This window comes from Centroberyx gerrardi, chromosome 16 (genome assembly GCF_048128805.1).
Source record: "Centroberyx gerrardi isolate f3 chromosome 16, fCenGer3.hap1.cur.20231027, whole genome shotgun sequence".
In the NCBI taxonomy this organism is placed as follows: Eukaryota; Metazoa; Chordata; class Actinopteri; order Beryciformes; family Berycidae; genus Centroberyx; species Centroberyx gerrardi.
This window is the reverse complement of record NC_136012.1, coordinates 926,690-952,914: the sequence shown is the minus strand read 5'-3', so window position 1 is coordinate 952,914 and position 26,225 is coordinate 926,690. Positions and strand designations below refer to the sequence as shown.

Here is a 26,225-nt window from a genome sequence, read left to right as displayed (position 1 = left end):
CTTCTACATTCTCTAATTGTGTGAACTTCTTGTAAATTAAATAATACTGACGTTTAACAGTTTATCAATTTGCTGGGGACCGCCTGAAACCCTCTAAAGGACCCCTGGTGGTCCCCGGACCCCACGTTGAGAACCACTGACTTACAGGATCTCTGGGTAATGAAGGCATAAGTTCTACTTCTTATTACCATTTGGAACCGCCTAGTGCATTAGCCAAATAAATTCCGGCCAAATCAATTCCGGATTTCAGCATTAATAAGAGGTAATGTTAATGAAAAGTGTAATGAAGTAATTCTAGCTGATAAATGTAAAATAGCTCGTAATGCACAGTTTTACAGACCATAATCTAAGCAGTAAACTGAGTGTAATAGAGAGTAATTAGGATGTAATTCTTGTGTTAATGAAAAGTGTAATGTCATAAGTCTAGGTAATAAAGTAAAGCAGGCTGTAATGCAGAGTAATGACAGTCTAAATGAAAAGACAGTTCTAGTTAATGACGTACTGCATTGGAATTAGAGATAAACCACTAGTAATGCAAAGTAATTACACTGTGATTCTGATGGGAATGAAGCTGCTCTCTCACCATTGTCAAAACACTGACCTGGGTGTGAGTGTGTGTGTGTGTGTGTGTGTGGTTATTAATCAGCCGTTTTGACCCTGGGTGTATGACTGGACCTTCAACTATCCCTCATTACACACACACACACACACAGACACACACACAGACACACACACACACACAGCGGTAATTGAAAAGCAGCTGGTGTATTTAGGAGAATCATTACTGCTTAAAGAGGAGCAGCTCCATTTACACTGTGTGTGTGTGTGTGTGTGTGTGTGTGTGTGTGTGTGTGTATGTGTTTGTGTGTGAGGTGTGTGTGTGTGTGTGTGTCCTCCATTACTTTGCCTTTGTGATCTTAGAGTGGTTTAAGTCCTCTCCTTTGTCTGTTCGTGTTCCCAAAGCCAGAGAGACAGAGTGGAAGGAAGGAAGAAAGAGAGAAAGAGAGAAAGAAAGAAAGAAAGAAAGAAAGAAAGAAAGAAAGAAAGAAAGGAAGAAAGGAAGAAAGAAAAACAGAGAGATGGAGGCAAGAGAGATAGACAGTCTACTGAATTTAATCAGTGTTGCAGCAGGGCTTCTTTCTCTGTCAACACCTCTTAGCCCTTCCAGCTGGGGTCTGAGTGTGTGTGTGTGTGTGTGTGTGTGTGTATGTGTGTGTGTGTGTCGGGGCAGGGGGCAGGCCACACACACACCCACTAAGACATCTGGGGTCTTTGGTTTGTTCAGACGTCTTTCAGCTACGCACCACTGGGCACAGGGGCTCTGTGTGTGTGTGTATGTGTGTGTGTGTGCATAGATCCAGACTAACAGTGTAGTGAAAGCATCAATTACCACAACAGTTAATTCATGTGGAGCTCCAGTCAGCTCTATGGACTCTGGTATCTTGTTATGGGATGTGGGTGCAGGGTATCTGCAGCTTTCACAAAGACTTTTTGAAATCTGGGATTATCCAGCCTGCCTATCCACAGTACAGGCTAATTTAAATATCGGCCTATCTTTTTTTTTTGGCATTTTCACCTTTATTAGAAGAGACAGGAAAGACTGTGAGAGAGAGAGGGATGACATTCGACAAAGGTCCTGGGCTGGATTTGAAACCAGGATGTCGAGGTTACATGGTACAGGCCTTAGACCACTGAGCCACCAGGACGCCCCTAAATATCAGCCTTTCTTGAGTCTGACTAGTTGAGTAAGCGTTCAGACAACCCACCGACTAGTCGACCTTGAAAATTTTTGCACATCCCCAATGCATACACCAACACAGTGCCACAGCAACACCAATGGAATGCCTACACTAAAGAAATGCCACAATCAACACAACACCAACACAACACCAACACAACGCCAAAGCAACACCAACACAACATCAACACAACACCAATGCAACACCAACACGACAACACAACACCAATGCAACACCAACACAACACCAACACAACGCCAAAGCAACACCAACACAACACCAATGCAACACCAACACAACATCAACACAACACCAACACAACACCAATGCAACACCAACACGACAACACAACACCAATGCAACACCAACACAACACCAACACAACGCCAAAGCAACACCAACACAACACCAATGCAACACCAACACGACAACACAACACCAATGCAACACCAACACAACACCAACACAACGCCAAAGCAACACCAACACAACACCAATGCAACACCAACACAACACCAACACAACGCCAACGCAACACCAACACAACACCAATGTAACACCAACACAACACCAACACAACGCCAACGCAACACCAACACAACACCAACACAACGCCAACGCAACACCAACACAACACCAATGTAACACCAACACAACACCAACACAACGCCAACGCAACACCAACACAACACCAATGTAACACCAACACAACACCAACACAACGCCAACGCAACACCAACACAACACCAACACAACGCCAACGCAACACCAACACAACACCAATGTAACACCAACACAACACCAACACAACGCCAACGCAACACCAACACAACACCAATGCAACACCAACACAACACCAATGCAACAGTAACACAATGCCAAAGCAACACCAACACAACGGCAACACAACACAGCAGTGGAGCAGCTTTCACTGATTCCAAAGGAAGCTTTCCCTCCATGGCTGATGGCTATAGTGGAGCTTGGCAGTTAGGTTGTTGAAATACTAGGTATACCAGGTATTACTATGATTAACATTGACAGTGCCAGAGCCTAGACTCTGATATCATCAGTTGAGAATAGCTTAAATGTTGACCATCAGCTAATATCCACAAATTTCATCAGCGCTTGCAGATCATAATAAATCCATGAAGAGAAGTATGAATTGGGCCGTTAATTGACATAGAAACCTTGTTTGTTGTACAAATGGAGCATCAACTGGTCATTTTGTTTCCTATGATGACTGTGATCCAAAAACTACTGTCACAAACAGATATTAGCAGTCCCATTACTCTCCAGTGACTGCTGACACAAACATCCAGGCTAAAATAACATGACATTACTGGTAAATAGATTGTTAGGATAACAAAGTGCCTATTAGATAGATGATTAGAATAGCAGAATATGTATTACATAAATGATTGGAATAACATAGTGCCTATTAAATAGATGGTTGGAATAACATCATACCTATTAATGGACGATTGCAGGAGCTTGAAACATATTCAATACATGACAGGAATATTATGTTTCTTGTGGCATTATGGAAGTTAGGAAACGTGCTAATGTGTTGATCTGTAGCTAGCTGTGCTGCTCTATTCTGAGACACAAAGACAATAACATTATTAGGAAAGACTAAAGCCTTGTATACATAAAAGTTAAAACTTATTAAAGGGGCAATAAGTAAGGTTTTTACTGTCCCATAGCACAAAATAACCATAAGGGTTGCAGAGGGTTGACAGAGTTGTTGATCAATGCTCAGTGATTACTTGGCCAGGTGCTGAGATTTCAAAACTCACTTTCTGGCCGCCCGTACTCTGTTTTGGAACACCCCAATTCCTACTGGTCGCCAGTAGATATCAATAAAAGTCACATTACTTAAAGCAATATTCCACTTAGTTTCAACATGGGGGTTATTTGGCACTTGACCACCATGAAAACCAGAATATAAATTAATCACCAAGATCAGATGCAGCTGGACGAGTTTGTAGCATTCAGATTTTTACTTCCCATTCATTTGAATGAGGCCATGAAAATAGAAAACTGACATTTGACATGTTGGTAAAAAGATTCAACAACAGAATAAAAGTTTATATTATGGTTTTCATGGCGGTCAAGTGCCAAATAACCCCCATGTTAAAACTAAGTGGAATATTGCTTTAATGCACCTTTAATCCTCCACTGATTCAATTGTCACAACATGGTAACTACAATTTATTGGGAAGCCATGAAAACATGGGCCATCCCCTTGTAATGTAATTGCTAGTGAATGTAAAATGTATTACATCAGGCATTATGACATTTTTGACTCATTTACAGGGACATTTTATTACAATTTGACAAGTTATTATATTATCTGACAATTATATTATCAGTTGCTTGAGCGTTTAAAACAATTGCAGTTCTAATCTGTAGGTGAGACCACTGGATAAATGCATCAAACACTCAACTACAATGTTTCCAATTCCAAACCAAAACTAAAATCCTTTAAAGTTTGGCCACTCAGTGTCCAGTAGTGGCCATGTTGGCTCCATGGGCCTGCTCCATGGCTGTTGCTATAGTAACTGGTACCATGTCCCTTACTGGCCGTTTAACCTCACTATATATGCATGTGTGTGTGTGTGTGTGTGTGTGTATGTGTGTGTAGAAAGAAAAACCTGAAGCCAATCAACCCATTCAGGCCACTGTCCCTCCCACTGCGACACTGATTTACACACACACACACACGCGCACACACACACACACACACACACACAAAGCAAATCTAAAAAGGAGCTATTGTGGATGGTGTGTCTGCTTGGATGTGTGTGTCTGTGTGTGTGTGTGTGGCTAGGTGTGAGATTGACTAGTGGATCGATAGTGTAGTTAGTAACAAAAGATGCTATTTCACAACTCACTGGACAGCATGCCGCGGCCACACACACACACACACACACACACACACACACACAGATAGCTGGTGGTTAACAAGACACTGCAGGCATCTAGTGGACATCCTGCAGATTGGTGACTCTCTCTCTCTCTCACACACACACATAATAACAAACTCTCACACACACACACACACACACACACACACACACTCCCAGGCAGTGTGACAGTGTGTAGAATGGACTATTATCAGACAGCTGACTTTGTCTTTGGTTTTCTCCTTCACACCATCATTGTTTGTTCTCTCCTCTCAGCACAGCGACTGGACAAAGCACTGGGCTATGATGAAACATACTATTGGTGCTAAAGGTAAAATGCCCCCTCAGACACTCCTCCAATCTGTGATGTTCAATGCAATCCAGTCATTTGGCGATGAAGTGTTGCAATTTACTTTTTTGGTGAACCCACTTTCCCTCAGCCTGCCTCGCCTACCTCTACTTCGGTTAGTGATTTACTACATTTCCCAGAATGCATTTAGACAACTTCCAGAGAAGTGGGTTCTCTGTGCTGTATTTGTGTAGATGGAGAGAGCGACAGTGACAGTGTTCGGAATAGCATAGTGCGTTTTTCCAATAGAGAAAAAGTGAGAGTATAGAGAGAGCAATGCCATGGTGCCGTGTCCTGTTATTCAAATGACAAAAATTGAAGAGGGCGTTGTATTTCACATACAACCAATGACAGATCCACAAAGATGCAAGCTGTGGCTGCATTGCATTCTGGTCTACTGAGGCTACTGTCGGTGAAGAAATGACTATCTCTATGATGGATTTCTCCCTGTATGATTGTTGAACGTCTCTTGGTGCAAAATGGCGGCTCTAGAAAGAAGTCCTCGCTCTTTGATTCTGAGGGACTGGAATTATCTCGACTTGTCTGCTTTTGGACAGTTATCCACGGGAATAAGTAAATTACCACGACCAAACAACAACATGGACCCAGAAATACAAGGTAACTTACCAATAGCTTTTTAACAGTGTTAAAAGTGGATTTTCCCTTAAAAAACAACAGAGTTTAAGCCCTCAGCTCTGATTTTGTTTCTGATTTCTGTACTGGAGAAACCATTTGAAGGGTTTATAAAAGTTTGGGAATGTTCTGTGTGTGTATATATGTGTGTGTGTGTGTTCTCACCAGGCTGCTCCTCCCTCCTCTTCCTCTCCTCCTGCTCCTCCCTCAGTCGGTCCTCCTGCCTGCTGGGTCGACCCTCCTGATCTCGAGGAATGATCCGTCCATGGAAAGGACACTGGAGGACACACAGTCAAACACACACACAGAGGGACTGGATGGGAGTGTCTGTCTGGGAGTTAGGCTTTCTACTCTGCTATGCGGTAGACGGCAGTGTTGGGCCAGGCCATGTGGTCAAACAAAGGAAAGGCCTACATGTAAGATTGAAAGCCTAAAACACCGGCCTAACAAGGGAATCAGAAACCTGAACTCTAGCCCACCCGCTGGGCTAGGACCTTAAACAAAGGAAAGCAGCGCCAAAATTCCAACAGGCCCTGAAGTTCACACCTAGGTGCGAACTGGCTGAAACCCAACCTCTGGTCTCTCATTGGACGAGACTCGGGAGAACCCCGGGATGTCCCCATGACGTCACCAAGAGTATAAATTCCAGAGATACCTTTCCTCATGGCCCCTTATTGCGACCCCGTTGCTGAACAAGGTGGTACCTGAAACGTTCGAACTGTTCTTTTGTTTAGCCGAGGCGCAGTCTTCAACTCGCGGGACGAGACCAGACTGTTTAGTGTTAGCCATAACACTGTTGGATCCAGAAGGATTAGATTAGCTGTTTGTGCATCCGGCATTCTAACTCCTTACACGCACTGCCGTGTGTAGCAGACCTGCAGAAGTGGACTAGAAGAGAATACAGCTAAGGACACTCCTTCCCTCCAAGAAGACAACGTAAGGATACGTTTCTTCCACCAAGTCGACTCCTGGCCGACATCTTCGCTGCCTACGAGGAAAGCCAGCTGGCCGTTGTTCCGTGCACGGAGAGATAACGGTCCCGCAGATATCCTGGGAAACCCCCTGGAATCGATAAGACGGACTCAAACACACACCAATCACTCGAGAGTGAATCCCAAGTAAGAGGTTTTGGTTCTGGGCAGAGACTAGAATAGGTGTGTTAAATAAGCTTACTGATCAGAAGCTGTATTTGTGCGTATTGCGAAGCGCATCGGACCGCCGCGTCCATATTATGCTGTATGAATAATACCTCAATCATTATGCTTGCTGCTTAATTTGATTGTGTTAATGTGAAGCTGATTTGTGTTCAATTGCATGCTACTGAGCTTGCATCCATGTTAGTAGCCACCGTATAAAGCCAATATACTGCCTTTTACCAGTTCAAAGACCAGTAACCCGGCGTGCTATTTCCAAGTCGTACCCCGAGTTCCTGTGTGGTAAAAGGCTATTGTTGTGTCTCTAGACGGCGAGTAGAACCACTAGGTTTACCCTGAGTGTTTCCCCCTTTCTCTCTCTCTCTCTCTCTCTCTCTCTCTCTCTCCCTTACTAACCCACACACACACACACCCACATCTCATTACACATTCATTGCTATTTTAGAATTAGATGGTGTTGGTTTAACTCCAACTCCATCTTGGTTCCAAAACCCCCTTTGTTCAAACTGCGCGGTCATAGCCGCCATCTTGAACTCTCGCGAGACGTCCCACTCACGTGGTCACGTCCGCCATCTTGCTCTCTCTCTCTCTCTCTCTCACACACACACACACACACACACACACACACACACACACACACACACGCACGCATCTATACGTGCCATATGCTGTTTGTGCCTTTATGCTTGTTAGTTAGACTGATAGTTATAGTTGTATAATAAGTTGTTGATTAACTGCAGTGTTATTGATTATTGATTGATATTGCTAAAGTTAAATAAAACTCCATTATACTTTTAAAGAAAAGTTGTCTGTGATTCCTTGTGCATATGTGTTGCAATAACTGCTGGTTGTGAGGGCCTGTGTACGAATTCACCCTTCACTGTTCACTCATAAATGTACAGTGGTACTCAACCACTGTCATTTGGGGGTGAACAGCCATTCTGAGACTGTATTGAAGGTTCGGTTATTGGTCCCTGATTCCAGGGTGGTGCCCCGTTTATATTGACTCCCGTCAATAATTTTATGAATATTAATAATTTCACAATTATTAATTATTAATTGCTAATAACCAAACCTGCCCCTATCAAAGCCCAACAGCAGTTTTCATGATGGTGAACTTACGATGTACGTCACCAAACTTTGGTTTGACTGGTCCAAGTAAGGCTTGGCTTCTGATTCATATACAGTGGGAATCATATTTGAAGGGGGCAATACATGAGGTTTTTACCATCCCATAGCACAAAATGACCATGATATGTCTGCAGAGGGTTGATAGGGTTGTTGATCAATACAAAGACTCTATTTGACTCTATATGACTCTATATAATACTTAATGCCCGTTTAACCCTCTGGAGTCACAGTAACAGCAACTACAAATGACCTGTTTTTATATTTTGATGAATAACTTGTACAACGGAAACAAACATAGTAATGCTATTGAAAGTGCACATTCTAATTTTTCCATCGATCATCATCAAAGTCTGTAGACCAATCAGAAGCAGAGATATTATCACTTTAAATTAGATGAATAAGTAAGTGCTGTATGTAAAATCTTATTTTACACGTAATTTGATGCTCGTTTGACGTAGAACGAAGCGGAAAAAAGCTGAGAAACGCTCCGCTTTCAACTTTCAATGTGTTCATAGCAAGTCTGTAGACCAATCAGAAGCGGAGCTGTACACGAAGGGAGCAATCAAATGAAAAGCTAGACTTACAGCTGAAGAAAAAGGATATCATGCTTTAGGGGTCAAAACTATTTTTTAACAGTTTTAACAGTTTAGGTGGTAAACAAAGGCAAATTTCAATGTATCGCAAAATTGCAAAAATGAGCTTAGACTCCAAAGGGTTATTAAACACGAATGACATTCCATGATGCCGACTGGTTCGGCCACGATATAAACGCAGCATCAGACCGGTCAGACTGCATTAGATGGGAGGGATTCAGCAATGGGTCAACAGTATGGAGTACATGGTTAATCTAAATTGGTCCAATTGCACAACCAGCTTCAAACTAGCATGCATAAATTATCAATTCAATTTAAATTATCATCTGATTATTGTGTGTGTACTAGGGTTTGTGTGTGCGACCAATATGGGTTGTTGAAGGCCGATACCAGTAACTTTGAATTGAAGCTGATATTTTTTTTGTATAAGTATTCAGAGTTTCCACCAGATTTGTATTGTCAGGGTAGAAAAGCCGCTGAAACAGCATTTACAGCTAAATAAAATAATACCTATGCATATTCGTGTGGAATCTGATCAAAATGTCTCATTAGATTCAGTTCAGGTGAAGGATGTCTAACCCTAGTGTTTATCCAGTTACCTTGACCCTGTCCTGTCTCTGACACAGCTTTCCGTTACCCAGTGGCGCTCCGCAGTGATGGCTGACAGGAGTGAAGGTCCCTGGGAATGAGATGTATCTGCTCTTGCTCTCCGCTGACATCTCCTCATTCTCCACCTCCTCCTCCACCTCACAGGGAACCCAGAACTGATGCTGAGACGCCGATCTGGAGGAAGAAACAACATGAAGGAGAAGGACACGCAGCGTTTTCCGAAAGCCAAATTTAAGTATTTTTAAGGCCGTTTTAATGCTACTTGGAATTAACAATTTTACAAAAATAAAAAAATGCTCTCAAAACCAGACTATTCCTGATTGAACATAGCTAACAAACTCTTCAACTGAACTGGGAGGAGGTGGGGAAGGAACTTTCATAACCCAGCATGAGTTCAGCTACAGCTCTGTGTTCCTGTAGTGTTAAAAGACCTTCTACTGCCTTTACATCCATGACACACTGAAACATAAAACACTGACACGGCTTCAAACAATCTAATAAAATCACTAGCAAAACACAGCCAGGAGTCGGCTGACAGATTGCAATACGATTACTACATCTGTTTTCTCCTGACTGTGTGTTTGTGTGTGTGTGTGTTACTTGATGATCTTGCCGGCGCTGGGCTGATCCTCGCCCCAGTAGTACAGGTCCAACCCGAATGGAACCACGGGAACTTCCACATTCTTCTGGTCTGAATTGGACGCAGACGTACTGGGACCAGAACCCAGAGCAGTACTGGGACCAGTTGCGGGTTGCTGAGAAGAGGAGGTGCTGCTGGAGGAAGGAGAGAGTTGGAGGGAGAGAGAAAGTTAAGCTTGGCTGCATATGGGAGTCGTGGTGAGATCAATCACCACCTGACATTTGACAACACGAACAGTGCTGCGGTTACGTAAACGCACCTCCATCCAAGATTGGCTAAATGAAGAGGCAGAGGTGGGGGACTCGAGTCACAAATTTGATGACTTGCGACTTGCTTGACTATAATTGATAAAAGACTCTTCTTTGACTTGGTATTCATTACTTGAGACTTGACTTAGACTTCAGACAGATGACTTGAATGTACTTGACACTTGACATTTCAATTAAATGTTTGCATGTGTCTAGATAGTATGAAAAGTTACCGTTTTTGAAACATGATCGGGTGACTTTCAGCGCAACGCAGTGAATTCTGTGGACGCACACAAACCTGGCAACCTAATGTTAGCCTAGCAATGACAGCAGACCCCAGCAGACTGGACAACGCAGGAGGCAGGAGGTGAATGGGGTTGAAGGGAGGTGAGAGGAGGTGAGCGGAGGTGTACCTGGAAGCTGTGGGCAGAGGGATGCGCCGTCTGAGGAGGCGCAAAGTGGCGGCCGCACAAGTTGGGTCTTGTTCCTGCTCTATAAGTCGCTTCAGCTGCCTGGACGAGGAAGAGGAGGAAGACTGACGGGTAGGAGGTGCAGGCCTCTTAGGAGGAGGTTTCTTATTGGTTGGTGCTGTAGAGGTGGAAGGGGAGGGGTCCAAACCTGCCAACAGAAACGCAGAGATTAAAAGTACTGCTTTGAATTAATAGAGGGCTTTCAGGTGATGTAACACGCCCTGTGGTGGACATATTGGAGATCCTCAGCTCTTGGCAACAGTGGCTGTGAACAGCTGATTGTGTTTCTCAACATACAACTTCCGTCCGTCTCAACAGAACTCAATAGACATGGTTAATTTCTGTGCTGTTTTTGACTGGGAACTGATCATTTCATCACTGATGCATCTGATTGATTTTATGTTTAGATAATGTCAGCTTGTTAGCTAGCTAACCGTAGTATCTGGTCAGCTAACCATCACTGTCTTGTTGTAAATACATCTAATTTACACACTAGCTAACATATCTAGTATAAGCTAGCGTTACTAGTGGCTAGTAGTCGCATCATCTTTGCTAGATTAGCTTGCTGGCTAGTTAGCTAGAGACTAGGGCTAAAGACAAGACAGTTTACTGTGTCACAGTAACCTACATTTGGAAACAAATATGCCCCAACAGACTATTCACTTTTACTTATAACATTACAAAAATCAACAATGCAATGCATCGATAGAAAGTACCCATATCAACTGATAATGGCCGAATCATCAGAATAGCAGTAAAACGAGTCTGCTCGTTCCATTTGGTACAAGGGTGTCCGCATGAAAAACTAAAGATTCACAATGAAGTGCTTGTTGTTCAAGTCATACTACAGCAATGCAGATGGAAATACAGGGTGTTTATTACATTAAAATTTCAAAATGTAAAACAGTCTCACCTACATGTTGCTATTTTGTTATTGTTATTTCAGCCTATTTATTTTAGCCATTTCTAATTTTGATCTGCAACTTACTGTATTTTCATTTATTTTGCATGCAAAGTAATCATTTAAGTTAAAACAGTTGTGCCTCTGCACTGTATGGCATTATTTTTTATCATATATTAGTTTTTTGGTTAAATGTTCATTTTAAAAACAAATGTTTAGGCTTAATTGTCCATTATCCATGATGGCACGCTATTTCTTTGATCGCGTTGACACCTTCATTACTGTGAGCCTCTATTGCCAAAAAAAGAGCTCCATGTTTACATTTTAAATGCTGCAAGAAGCGGCCTTAAATTGATTCGTTTGCCCCCATTCGATTTCACCAAGTTACGTTTGTACTGTTGTGTTAAATTGTTGTTAAAGAATAAAATGTGTAATGTGTATAATGGTGTAATTTAGCAAACTTTATACAATAGGTTAAAGGCCTACCTTATGTTTATCATAGAGTGCAAAGTCACTTTGTTGTTTGTTGTTTGCTCAATAATAACTTTGTTTTAGGCTATTAAGTACATTTCAGATTATTAATAGGGCACAATTCTTAAAACAAAGATTAACAAGATGAAAATAGGTTAGCCATTAATTTGGCCATATTTTTATGTTTAAAAAAAACACTTGGATGGCCATTGGTCGACAATGGGCTTTGCATGACGAATCTTAGTGAACCAGGAAAAATCTTAGCCCAGACCACAACAATCTTTTTCAGGTATCTCTCTTTTTCTAGCCTGTTTGTTATATATTTAGACATTCTTACAACCAATTGTAACAGCTAATTCTCCAATGGACCTCCATGACGGAGCCAGACATGGTTGATTTGTGACACAACTGCAAAGCCTCTGCTGATGATGGTATCACGTACTGGTGTGACAGCTACATAGACAGTTAGAATTTCTTCTCACCAAAAACTTTGTGCAAGTTTCTACTCTAGTATTCAGTTAGTGGAAAAACAACTTGTCACTTCTAGCATTGCACTGGTTTCAGATACCAAGAAACAAGAACGACTACAGTGCTCTTTGACAATGCTGAAAGTCTATTCTTCTATTACTGATGTCCATTCAGCCCTGTGATGCTGCAGTAACTTTACTTTTAGTAGATCTGACTATTTTTGAGCTTCAGCACCCAAACACTAAAGCTCATAAGAACACCAGAAGAGTGTGTGTGTGTGTGTATATGTGTGTGTGTGCGAGCGCGTGTGTGTGGTCAGACACAGGGTCAACCAGGATCTCTAGGGATTCAACGGGACTTAAAAGCACATCTATGCCCTCACAAAGCCAGTAAGATCAGAGGGAGGCAGTAAGCCAGCAGCTGCCAACATGCTGATCCCACAAATTGCAATTTAAAATTCTTTTCTAGTCCAAGTTCATCAATGTCCACTGTGCTTTCGACTCAAACTGATGCTTGCTACGAAGTCCAGAATTAACATTGAAGTGGGTTTCCACTCAAACGGATGCCTAAACTCTATGCAACTATGCAAATTTCTATCTATACACTATGCAAATTCTTCTCACTGTATTGCTTTTGTCTGAGACACAGGCACAGGTCATCTGCACGTTTCAGAAAGCATAATTTAAGGCTGCCAGGAATTGAATTTAAGACAATTTAAAAAACAGAATAAAGAAACAAAAATCAGTCAAAACTAGCCTGTCTGATTGAACACAGATAATGAAAGTTGTAAAACTATAAATGCAGAGAAGGAGAAAAAAGGATACCAGGAAATTAAGGGAGATGAAGTCCAACTGTGTTTAGTGAAGTAGATAGGATGCACATTGTGCTACTAACCCTGTTCAGTATTAATCTAAGAGTGGATGTGCAGCACAAAGAAACCTGTCATTACATGGTGAAAAAATAAGACCTCTAAAAACTGGACTGAACATTTTAATTTAATTGTTAACATTTTCAAATGGCTTAAATTTAGATACTTTATTTTAAGACTACCCGGATACCCTGTGACAAAGGCTTGAATGCTAAGGTTTGTCATAGTTCACTCACAACGTGAGGTGTTTTGCCTGAGTCAATATTCAAGAGGTGGCCAACCATCCCAAACTCACTCACATCCTTCTCTCTCACTTTCTCCTCCTTCCATCCATCCCTCCTTCTCTCTCTCTCTCTCTTTTGGATGGTGAAATACCGACTGAATCTACTTCTTTCAAATGGAGCCAAATGGCAGAGATTTGTCTGGATGTTGTGGATGTTAAGAAGGACAGATCAATGGGAGGAAATGGGGGTGGGGGGAGGGGGGTGTAGAGAAGAATGAGAGAGAAAAAGGGGGAGAGGGGGTTTGAGGGAGAGAGAGGGAGAGGAAGAGATTGAGAAAGAGAGAGAGGAAAGGTGGAGAGAGATATTGATTTTCCAGGGTTAAGCAGAGCCTGTAATTAAAATGTTAATTTGAGAAAGAGAGAGATAGTGTCCTGACAGCAAAGAGAGGGATAAGAGGACTGATAATCAGAACGACAGCACAGGATGGAGGAGAGGAAAGGGAGAAAATAGAGAGAGGAAAAAATATAGATAGACAGAGCGGAAATAGGAGACAGGATAGAAAGAGGGAAGCCATGTTTTCTCTGAATGAATAGACGCTCTGGAAGAAATGAAAAGGAAAGAAAGAGAGGAAGTGTAGAGAAATGATAAGTCTGATCTGTTGGCTGAGCGATGAAAAGAGTCAGAGAAAAGGAGAGAGCAATAGAAAGACTATTGTGAGGAGAGAGAGACTGAAAAAGGGGACAAATTATGTGATAGGGAGTGGAACGACGACAGGCTGGTTTTGTATTTAACCTTTATTTAACCAGGCAGTCCCACCAAGGTGAAGAATCTTGTTTACAAGGAAAGCAGCAGCAGAGAGAGAAGTTGCAGAGAAACAACATACAACAATTTACAAAATGCTATCAAAGTTACATAAGATTGAAATCCTATGTGACATTCTCTATAGGCGCTATTACTGTAGTAGTACAATATCAAACCAGCAGAATTACTGGTCAAACCTTTTTAAATCTTAACTAACGTTTCTCTCCGCAGTGATAACTTTTCTACCAGCGATAACATGTTTCTATCCTTGGTGATGACGTTTCTACCTGTGGTGATGACACTTCTACCTGCGGTGATGACGTTTCTACCGATGGTGGTGACGTTTCTACCTGTGTTGATGACGTTTCTACCTGCGGTGATGACGTTTTTACCTCAATTTCCCCAAGGGATTAATGAAGTGCTATCTCATCTTATCTTATCTTATCTTACCTACGGTGATGACGTTTCTACATGCGGTGATGATGTTTCTACCTGTGGTGATGACGTTTCTATCCACCATGATAAGTTTCTACCAGCGGTGATGACGTTTCTATCCGCACAGATATCTTTCTACCTCTTTGTACCCGCAACGTTTCTATCCATGGTGATGACGTTTCTATCCATGGTAATGACGTTTCTATCCATGGTGATGACGTTTCTATCCATGGCGAGATGTTAGTGAGACATTTCTACCAGCATTGACATTGTTTCTATCCTTGGTGATACGTTTCTATCCGCGGTGACGTTTCTGTCCGCAGTGATACATTTCTTTCAGTGGCAATGATGTTTCTGTCTGCGTTGATGGAGTTTCCATCCGCGGTGATGCATGTCTACCAGCAGTGATGACGTTTCTCTCCGTGGTGTACCAGCGGTGACAGTGACAGGTTTGTACCGGCGGTGATGTTTCTACCCGTGGTGATATATTTCTACCCGAGGTGATTATGTTTCCATCCACGGTGATTATGTTTCTACCAGTGGTGGTGATGTTTCAACCCGCGGTAATGAGGCTTCTACCTGCGTTGATGACGTTTCTACCGGATTACGTCTCTACGTTTCTAGCTGCTGTGATGACATTTGTTGCCATGGTGATGTTGCATGTTTCATCCGCATCTACCTTTCAACACTGCATGAAATTCAGCACAAATTTCCAAGAGAACAGTTCTTGGAAATGCAAAGTGGCTCATGAGCTGGGCATCATGAACCAGAAAATCTGGATAAGTTGTCACCAAAGTCTTGCATTAGCAATGCCCTCCAACAGCGCTGAAACAGCTGTTATGTATGCTTATATAATGATAGCCATCTATTATTGACTAATTGTTCACACAGGCTGGACACATTGTTCTTATGATTTGGGTGACTAAATTCACAGTGTTTCTCACATATAGGCTTTGATCAAGCTGCCCAAGTATATCAGCAACCACCCAGGTAGATTTGGAGCCCCATAGTGTTTTCTACAGTGTTTCCCATACATAGGCTCCATTGTGACTCACCGGTACAACATTGGCACGGCCGTGACAAAAAAAATAAAAAATCGGTCAATGTATAGAAATTGATCAAAATCGATTCGCCTCACATTATGTTCTCTGTCACACCAGAGACTAATTTGGCGAGGCTGGGTGCTCATTCAGCTGTTGCTTGTAAACACACTTGTGTGAGACAGACATCATCTGCCAGATGGACAAGGGCACAGTCTGACCTCAAAAAAAGCTGTGTCCAGTGTGGAGAGTCTGACAAAAACTGTCATTTGCACAGAAAAGCGTTGCACCCAATTCGAAACAGAGCCTCCCGCTGTGAAAACGAAAAAAACATAAAATTCCACAATTTGCTCCAAACCTGCATGTATTATTTAATTGCAGATGTGCAATACTGCCCAACACTGAGAAAGTTAACATGAGTGCAATGCAAAGACTGGTATATTGCCCCTGTTCACCACTGGATTCCATTGGACTCACTGCTTTCATGGTAGAAAAGAACAAGTAATGAATCCATATCTCTAACTAATATAACTGAAATTAAGTCACGCCAACCAGAAAGGCCAGAATGGCTAACTCTAAGCAGCCAGCAATGAGAGCTTTCCAGTCAATAATAAACCTCAATGCTCCCTGATCCACAGTGCCTAAGGCACCAAGACACAGGGATGAGGAGAAGTGTACAAAGTGTTAAATCTGGACAAATCTGGTTGTAATATGATGTATGGTTAAGAATGAAACATACTGTTTAAACAGGACTAGATATTTCTTTACATATCCAGCAGGTAGGCAAGCAGGTGTGTCTGTGTGTGTGTGTGTGTGTGTGTGTGGTATAAATGTGGGTGCAGGGCTAATAGGGGCTCATTAAAGAGGTTGCATTGTTAATTTGGCATGGCCCCTGCAGATCATTACCTAGCCCACTAATCACCCTGACACACACACACACACACACAGACACACACACACACACACACACACACACGGCTGTTTTGGGCACATCAGATACAATCTAATTACATTAGTGTCTAATTGATTAGTAATGGAGGGAGGTGGGAGGAGAGAGGAATGGGCTTACAGGTAGAGAAGAGGCTCAGTCTGAATGTAAAGACTCAGGAAAGCTGATGGTGAGTACTAGCCAGGGGTCAAAGGGCACCGCAGAGACACAGCAACATGGCTGACCTGGCAAAAATAACACCACCAACAACATGTTCTGTTATGGTGTGTTCATGTTCTGTTACACACACACACACACGCACACACACACACACACACACACACACACACACACACAAACACACACACACACAAACACACAGCAGTCCAGATGTGAAGCTATATGAGTGATGAACAGAAAGATGCTGGAATATGGCTGACAGTGCAATACCATCAGAGTTTTACTGTGCTGTTGCCTGGAGCTCCTACAGGACCAAGCATGGCTGTAGATAATGATACTAACACCATTCAAATTCCATCTGTCAGCCAGAAAAAAACAACCATCTTGCTGTGCGGCTGACATAGCAATAAGATCACCAGTCGGTTGGTTAATGACCTGAACATTTGACCTATAACCTACCCTGCTGCCTAAAGGCTAGACATGATCCATACATGTACAATACAGCCAGCATCCATGAAGGAACAAGCATAGAGATATTATAATACCCATTCATATCTAGTGGAGACTCTCTGGGCGTAGGCAAGTGGATGCCAGGACAGGGCAAGATCCGTCAAGGATACACAGAAAAAATCGAATTATATCTCTTAATTATAAGGTTGTGGTGCATTTGAAACTTATTAAAATTATTACTTATTATTACTAACATAGGGAAGCTCTGTACCATGTGACTAGCCAGCTCTATAACTACTACCACCATTACTACTACTACTACCACTACTACTAATACTGCTATTACTAGTACTACTACTACTACTGCTACTACCCCTATTACGATTACTACTACTACAACTATTACAACTACAACTACAACTACTACTACTAATACTAATAATAAAACAGACAAATGCATACTTGTGTGCAATCTAATCTAGTCTCACTAGAATCAGTTTCCCACAGACAACCAGTGTAGCATTGATCAATACCACAATAAATATGTAATCAATTAAACTGCATCATATGCACCATAGTGGACTAGATCCCATTTTTTATGAAAGGACAATATCAATCCCAGATATCAGTACTGACAAGTGGCCTTCCTTTTGTTTTCTGGAGCTATAAGCCTCGACCTAAGACATACAAATAAACCTTCTCTGGACACACACACACTCTCTCACACACACACATTCTCAACCATGCTTGTGTAAATAAACCCAACCTAACACCTCTGTTTACCTGCTCACTACCACCTGCTGGAGGCTGTTTCTTTGAAGTATGTATGTGTCTGTGTGTGTTGTGCACGTGTGTGTGTTTATTTGAAGTGTGTGTTGATCTGAAAAGATTAGGGCAGCGGCAGGTCTTCTTTAATGGTGGTTTAACCTCACTATTTATGCACGTGTATCTGTGTTTGAAGGGTGTGTGTGTGTGTGTAATCGAACTAACCATACTCCGCACGTAGATGCTCTGGAATGTGTGGCTCAAATCCCTCTTTCTCTGGAACCTCCTGGAAATCATCATCATCATCGTCATCGTCATCCTCCTCTCCGTCTACAGAAGCCTTCATCTGAGAAAGGGGAAAGAAGGTTGAACTGTGGGCATTGGGATGAACCAAAAATCTGAGGTGAACAGTATTTTCTAGTAGAATTTACCATCTGAATGCTCTATCTATCTATCTATCTATCTATCTATCTATCTATCTATCTATCTATCTAGCGAGAGAGAGAGAGAGAGAGAGAGAGAGAGAGAGAGAGAGAGAGAGAGAGAGAGAGAGAGAGAGAGAGAGAGATAGTAACCAGAGGGCACTCTGATGGACAGATAAGAAAGAAGAGTATAACGAGCTAGCAACTGGAGGTGTGTATGTATGTGTGTGTGTGTGTGTGTCTGAGAGAGAGAGAGACAGACAGGGTTAGGGATAGGATAAACTTGTTGCTCAGATATACAGGCCAGAACAGAGAGAATGGAGGGATCAGCGATGTTGGTCATCATGATAAATTCCAGTACCCTCCGATCCACCATATATCTATTCAGAACTTTCATTATAGCCATTTACACTCACTGGGTAACTTTCCTATCAACTGGAAAGCTGAAAATGTCCAGGCTCAACATCTCATGAATACATCATTGAGCATATTTACATGCATACTAATAATTAGATCTTGAATCAAATTATTCCCCTTCTCTCATGTGCGGAGTGTGCAGCAGCAGAGCGAACAGGGAGGGGAGGGGCAGAGGGGCCTTGTTTGCGCCGCTCTAGTCAGGTCCTCTACTCAGTCAATCGTGAATGGTGTCTCTTTCTTGGACGGATCAAACAAATAGATAATTATTAAAATGGGTCTCCAAATGAGGCTGGACGACAGACGAAATCTGGCATATTTACATTTGGTTTTAAATGTTCAATAATATGCACTGTCCGTATTAAATAAATAAATCAAATCTATTCATATCTAGTAACCAAACTACACTGACTGATGTGTTGAATGTAACCCAAACTACACTCATTGATGTGTTGAACAGTATCCAAACTACACTCATTGATGTGTTGAATGTAACACAAACTACACTCATTGATGTGTTGAACAGTATCCAAACTACACTCATTGATGTGTTGAACAGTATCCAAACTACACTCATTGATGTGTTGAACAGTATCCAAACTACACTCATTGATGTGTTGAACAGTATCCAAACTACACTCATTGATGTGTTGAATGTAACACAAACTACACTCACTGATGTGTTAAACAGTATCCAAATTACACTCATTGATGTGTTGGACAATAACATCCTATGGAAGTGTACTGTCTCTTCCTCATTCCTCCTCCTTCTCAGGATTGTGTGATCTTTTCTGTTTGGGGGAGGAAGGGATGATGATGATGTGTGTATGTGTGCGCGCGTGCATGTGATGAGCTGCTATCAGCACTAAGCAGAATTTATAGTTTTTAATTTACTGGTGAGGTAGTTAACCATTGGCTGGGCTACAATGCAGAACACACTACTCCTATACACACAGGGGTCATTTCCATAACAGTGTGTGTGTGTGGTGTTCGCTATTCCTTTAACGGCAGAGGACACACACACACACACACACACACACACACACACACACTCCACTCTAGCAGCATAATAACCACAGTGATTAGCGTTATGAGGAGCAGTAAAACCTAACGCTACCACTAACCTCTTATTCCCAAAGGCCTCTTTTTCATTAGCGTGTAATACCTGTGTGTGTGTGTGTGTGTGTGTGTGTGTGTGGGGGGGGGTGTGTGTGTGTGAGAGATAGAAGAGTGCTGTGTTACTGTTGATAAAGCACATTAGAATGTTAGAATTGGTGTATAAATGATGAGTCCTTAGATGATGATTACTGAAACACAACACACACACACACACACACACACACACACACACACACCCGCACACACACAGGGGTGGGATGATAATTGAGTCATAGAATAGTCAGTCACCCATGTCACAACCCTGAACAGACGCACACACACACACACACACACACACACACACACACACACACCCCTACCTCTCAACTCAGCAGACATACAGACCAATTAAAACAGTTCATATTACAACACTCACTATTCAATTAGCCAGCAATTAAACAATTAAAGCCTAATTAGTTCTCACTAATGGAGAGAAACAAAGACACAGAGAGGGTGGGTGGTGTAATAGTGAGAGACAGGGAGTGTGTGTGTGTGGGGGGGTCATAATTAGACAATTAAACCAATCTAATTTCCACATTTGTATAAATGCACTGACAAACTGGCAACCATTACTAACTTAAACTTATAACAAGTACATTTTGCCATTATTTCTTTGGCAATAAGAACACAAAAATTGTGTGTGTGTGTGTGTGTGTGTGTGTGTGTCTACTTACTCTAATTTCTCCCTTTGTCAGACCAGTAGTTAATGTAAAGAACATTGGTAAACAAAGAATCATCACTAACTGAAACAAGTGAATTCCGATATTACTGTATTAAAATAAGTGAATTCCACCTGTGCGAAAACGTATCGCTGCACAAAGTAAGAATAACAAGGTAAAATTCCCCTGACTCTGATAAAACCGAGCTGTTATCGCTACGAATTCTCCTTTTAATCTAAAAAAGATTTCACACGGCGCCAACCTGAAGCGTAAGATCCAGAGGCTTTAGTTGAGCTTATTTATTTCCCAGAGAAAAGAGAGAATGCTGCTAAATAAAAGTGGAACGCTTTAAACACCAAGCCAAACTTTCTCCATTACTCCACTATGCTGCTACACTTATTCATTCTAGGCTAGCTACAAGTATAATAAAGATACAACACACACACACACACTCACAGATATAGTCTGTATAGGTTTTTCTGGTTGTCTACTTTAATCCCGGCTGGTTTATTCTGTTCTGATCAACGACCTACGACTAAGAAGTGATCACCCGGCTCTAGGAAAATCCTGCCCTAACATCATCCCTTTTCCCCCTCTTCCTCTCTCTTTGTCTCTAATTCACCTTAATTCAGCCCTGATAGCATCGAGGCCTGTCGGCCAGCCTGGCAGAGCTGTAAGTCTCACAGTAGAATTAGCTTTCCTCCAGAAACATTTTGCTGACGGGGAGCACAGCTAAAATATGGCCTCCATTCCCCCTCATGGCTGCATGGGGGGCTGCTTTGCATTTTAACAGCGCTTTGGTTTATTCTCTGGGAGAGATGAAGGGAGAAAATCACACAGTAACATAGAGTTCCCCGGAGGAGATAAAAACTGGTTCTTTAACTGAAACCAAAGAAATGGAGAATCGCCAGACAAATTAGAAGTGATGGTTTAAGTAAAGCAGGGCCATGTGTCATTGTAACAGGAAAAAAGACCCAAAAAAAATATGGGATACTTTAACAGAAAAAAAAAAAAACAGACTAAGAGATAAATAGAAGCAGTTCTTGAACAGAGCAAAATAAATAAAAAAGTTGTTTAAGTAAAGCAGGGCCATGTTTTACTGTAATGGCAATGTACACTCAAAGATAAATAAAGAAGGTTCTTTAAAAGGAAAATAGGCAGAAAAAGAAAAATATGTAGTTTTTTAACAACAAAATAAAGAAGAGATCCATTGGAAGTGATTGTTTAAGTAAGACAGGACCATGTGTTACTGTGCCTACAATACAGCTTTGTTAGGCGGTGCAAAGACAACTACCTACAACTAAACATCACTTTATTTGTAGATGAGACCAAGGAGCTGGTAGTGAATTTGCTACTGAAACCATCACTATCCAGGGTGAGGAGGCGGTGGTGGTGGTGGTTCAGGCCTCCAAGTTTGAAGAGGAGGACATGGTTCAGTCCTGCAGGTTTGAGGAGGTGGAGGTGGTGCAGTCCTCCAAGTTTGAGGAGGTGGACATGGTTCAGTCCTGCAGGTTTGAGGCGGTGAGGTGGTGCCGTCCTACAAGTTTGAAGAGGTGGAGATGATTCAGTCCTACGGGGTTGAGGATATGGAGATGACTCAGTCCTACAAGTTTGAGGAGGTGGGGATGGTTCAGTCCTACAAGTTTGAGGAGGTGGAGATGGTTCAGTTCTACAAGTCTGTGGAAGGCGGAGATGGTTCAGACCTACAAATACCTGGGGATTCACATCTCCAACAATCTGGACTGGACTGATAACATGGAGACGCTGGAGAACGCAGAGTAGCCTGTTCTTGATGAAGCTCAGGTTTTTAATGCATGTAACAGACTACTCAATGTGTTCTACCAATCAGTGGCAGCCAGTGCACTATTATTTGCTGTTGTGTGTTCGGGCAGCAACATCAAGGCTGGAGATGCTGGTTAAAAACTGTGGCTCTGTCATAGGGCTGAGCCTGGACACCCTGGAGGAGTCGGAGTAGTAATAGCATTAGTAGAAGTACTAGTAGAAGCAGTAGTAGCTTCAAGCGTTCATTTGTATTAACTGCCATCCGACTACAGAATACTTACTGCCAAAACAGCCCCAGCTTCAGCTAACTAAGATGGTACCTTAGCCAACTAGGACAAGGAGGCAAGGAGAGAAGGTGGGTGCCTCAGCCAACTAGGAGGGTGTTGAATCCAACAAGAAGGGTGCTTCAGCCAACTAGGAGGGTGCTGAAGCCAATCAGTAGGGCGCTGAAGCCATCTCGGAGGGTGCTGAACCAAAATAGGAAGATTCCTCAGCCAACTCAGAGGATGTTGAAGCCAATTAGGAGGGTGCTGAAGCCAACTAGGAGGGTGTTCAAGCCAACTGAAGGTGCTGAAGCCAACTAGGAGGGTGTTCAAGCCAACTGAAGGTGCTGAAGCCAACTAGGAGGGTGCTGCAGTCCGTCACATATGATATCTGAGACACCACTGATCCGTTCATCCGATAACCCTAACCCTAACCCTGAAACTTCGGGAAATTATGCATCTCACCACTATGTTCCAACATTTTCAAAATTACACTGATTGGTCCAAGGGAGGCCAATTACCAATTATACCCAGAATTACAGAGCAAAACATTTGTTACTGATTGGCCCACAGGGAGACTACAACATGGTGGGGGGGAAGCATGTTTACTGTTGCCTTGTATTTAGTTGTGATATACAGCAGTTGTTCTTAACCATGGTCCATACCCAAGAGTTCAAACACTACAGCAGCTCAACACACCTTCAACCAGAGAGGAGGATCTAATAAGTGAAATCACCTGGTGTAGTCTTTGGTTGGAATGAAAGCCTCTTGGCCCTGTATGGCACGTGATTGGAGGGCACATTCTGACACAACATGCAATGTAGACATGAAATATTGCTTTCAGCCGGGATGTAGCGGCAGGCAACTGGGAGCAAATCAGTGTCAGAGCAGGATTCGAAAGAACTACTGGATGTTGTTGCTTCCACAGGTGTCCCAGCATGCCTTGCTCATTCAGCTTTTATGACATCCAGAACTCTCTCCTCTCCCCTCCCCTTCTCTCCTCTCCCTCCCCCTTAAATAAGGCTCTTATCCTTTTATAAAAATGATGTGAGGGCGCCTCCTCGGACAACTGCTCTCCTGACTTCATTTGTCTCTTGGCAAGTTTGATGGCGGTGCGTTTAAAAACCCATTCAATCTTATAAACCAAAAATTAAATGTAGTCGACTGTGATGGGCACTCAGTGCATCTGCTATTTATATGCTAATGTACACTCAGCCCGCCAAGGTCTGGCAAATTATTACTGCACAGCCATAAGTCAGGTGTATGGCAGAGTGGGAGGGAGGGGGGGGGGGGGGGGGGGGGATTAACCATCACACCTCGAGGGGAGAAGGAGGAGGAGGTGAAAGCAGAGGGAGGAGATATGAGGAAAGAGGAGAGGAGTCAAGTGGGGAGGAGAGGAGAACACAAGGAGGTGAAAAAGCCTTTAGAGTCTCCATTGTCTCTCCTGACAAGTTAATATAGCTCTCCACCTGGCTACACACACACACACACACACACACACACAAACACTCAGCGACTAGATTATTTCATTCTACATTTAAAGCTGGTATGGAGAATGGCTATTGGGAATATTGAGTGTCTGTAATGCCACCATTGTCTGAGGACATTTACCTTTAGAGAGAGAGAGAGAGAGAGAGAGAGAGAGAGAGAGAGAGAGAGAGAGAGAGAGAGAGAGAGAGAGAGAGAGAGAGAGAGAGAGAGAGAGAGAGAGAGAGTTACAGTTAGCTTAATGAAGACATTATACACAAACGTATGTATAAACACAGTTCATGAAAGAATTACGCATAAATTACACGCACGTGCGCGCTCGCATTCACACACACACACACACACACACACACACACACACACACACATATATGGGAGGTTAAGGTGTGTTTCAGGCTTGTGGACAGATGTGTGCTTATGGTATGATATTTCCGTTGTCCTGCAAATTTTTTCCACTTTTCCGTTTCTTTCAATTTTTACTGCAGTTGGCAGCTGACATTGTCTGACATATGTAGGAACTTCATGACATTGACTGAGTCTCACCATTCATAGTGCATAGTTAAATGTCAAAGCTCTGTGACTGTCAATAGGAATATCAGCCATTTTTGACAACTCCATTAAAGCTGATATTTTGTTCTGCTTTGTTGCTTTTATTGAATCTATATGACATTTGCATGCAGTTTCTGATCTGTACATATTTCTGCACATTGTCTGCAAATGAGCCACTACGCATCTTTGGACACATTTTCTGTATATGCTACCTCATCGATAAATATGTTCTGATAATGAGAACAGACAACAATGCACAGTCTGACTTTGTCTATACATATTCCTGTTGTCATGTGAAAATTTGGGCCAATTTTCATGTTCAACTGAAGGAGGGGCTGAGACAATTCTACCATTCTTGGGTTTATAAAACCCTTTCAAACCCCATTGGATAAACTCAAAAGTGCATGGTGGTCAAGCTAAAAATAAGGCTGGTTTTCTTAGCTTCTATAAAACTTGCTGTGTGTAATGTGGAAAAACATACTGACATGAGGGTGAGTAGATAATGACCAGATTTTCATTTCTGGATTTTTAAAGTATGATCTGTATTCTATTTTTATTCTTATTCTAGTTATCCTGATCATTTGCCCTTTTAAAACTTTGTTTTTTTTTTCTATCTTCTAAAGCACTTCGAAGATACCGTGTTTTGCAAAGTGCTCTATAATAACGTTCATTATTATTTTTATTAGTATTATTAATATTATTGCTATTTATTCAGCTCTGTCACTTCTTCTGATGAGGGGACTGGACATCCACTGATTGAATTCAACACATTTACCAACTAATTAGTCCTAAAGCTTCCGGTGGAGTCTGACCTATTCATGGTTTGATTGGCGAACATCCCACATCTCTATTACCACCTGGCTACTGGTACGGTGCACACACGCGCACACACGCACACACGCACACACACGCATACTACCCTCCTATTTATTACCACCTAGCAAGGCTCTCATGGGATCCCACCCTAATGAGAAAAAAGCTTCTCTACTCCTCCCTCTGTCTCTCTCTCTCCATATCCTCTTCTCCGCCCCTTTACCCCATTATACCCCCCCAGCCCCCTCTTGCACACACACCCACACACACACCCTTTGTCTCTAGGGAGCAGTCAGCTTGTATGATGCATAAGGTGACATCTTTATTCTACTAACCTAGCCTGGCAGGTCTATTAGCTAGCCCAGGGCTACCCAAACCTTTTAATGTCAAGAACCCCTAGATAGAGACTTCAGACCGTAGACCTCTGTTTGATAAAGGTTTACCCGCCAAAGAACCCCTGGAGCCCCCTCAAGGACCCCCACAGCCTCCTCAGGAACACCTGGAACCCCCTCAAGGACCCCAAGAGCCTCCACAAGAACACCTGCAACTCCCTCAAGGACCCCTGGAGGTCCCTGGAGCCCAGTTTGCCTCTGTGGTCAGTGATATCGGACTGGTCCAGAGATCTCCAGTGTGGACTCATTACCAGCAGGTCCAACCCCCCCTCCCAGATGTCG

General features: G+C 42.5%; 1 protein-coding gene across 1 annotated transcript in view; it reads right to left on the bottom strand.

Annotated features, from left to right (window-relative positions):
• uvssa (UV-stimulated scaffold protein A) overlaps positions 1–26,225 on the bottom strand; it is a 53,461-nt gene that overhangs the window by 2,164 nt on the left and 25,072 nt on the right. The window contains exons 10-14 of the mRNA XM_078289310.1: positions 18,229–18,349; positions 10,416–10,620; positions 9,715–9,888; positions 9,105–9,288; positions 5,793–5,904 (exon numbers count right to left, since the gene is read on the bottom strand). Of these exons, the coding sequence (XP_078145436.1) occupies positions 5,793–5,904; positions 9,105–9,288; positions 9,715–9,888; positions 10,416–10,620; positions 18,229–18,349 (796 nt within the window). The remainder of the gene's footprint in view (positions 1–5,792; positions 5,905–9,104; positions 9,289–9,714; positions 9,889–10,415; positions 10,621–18,228; positions 18,350–26,225) is intronic.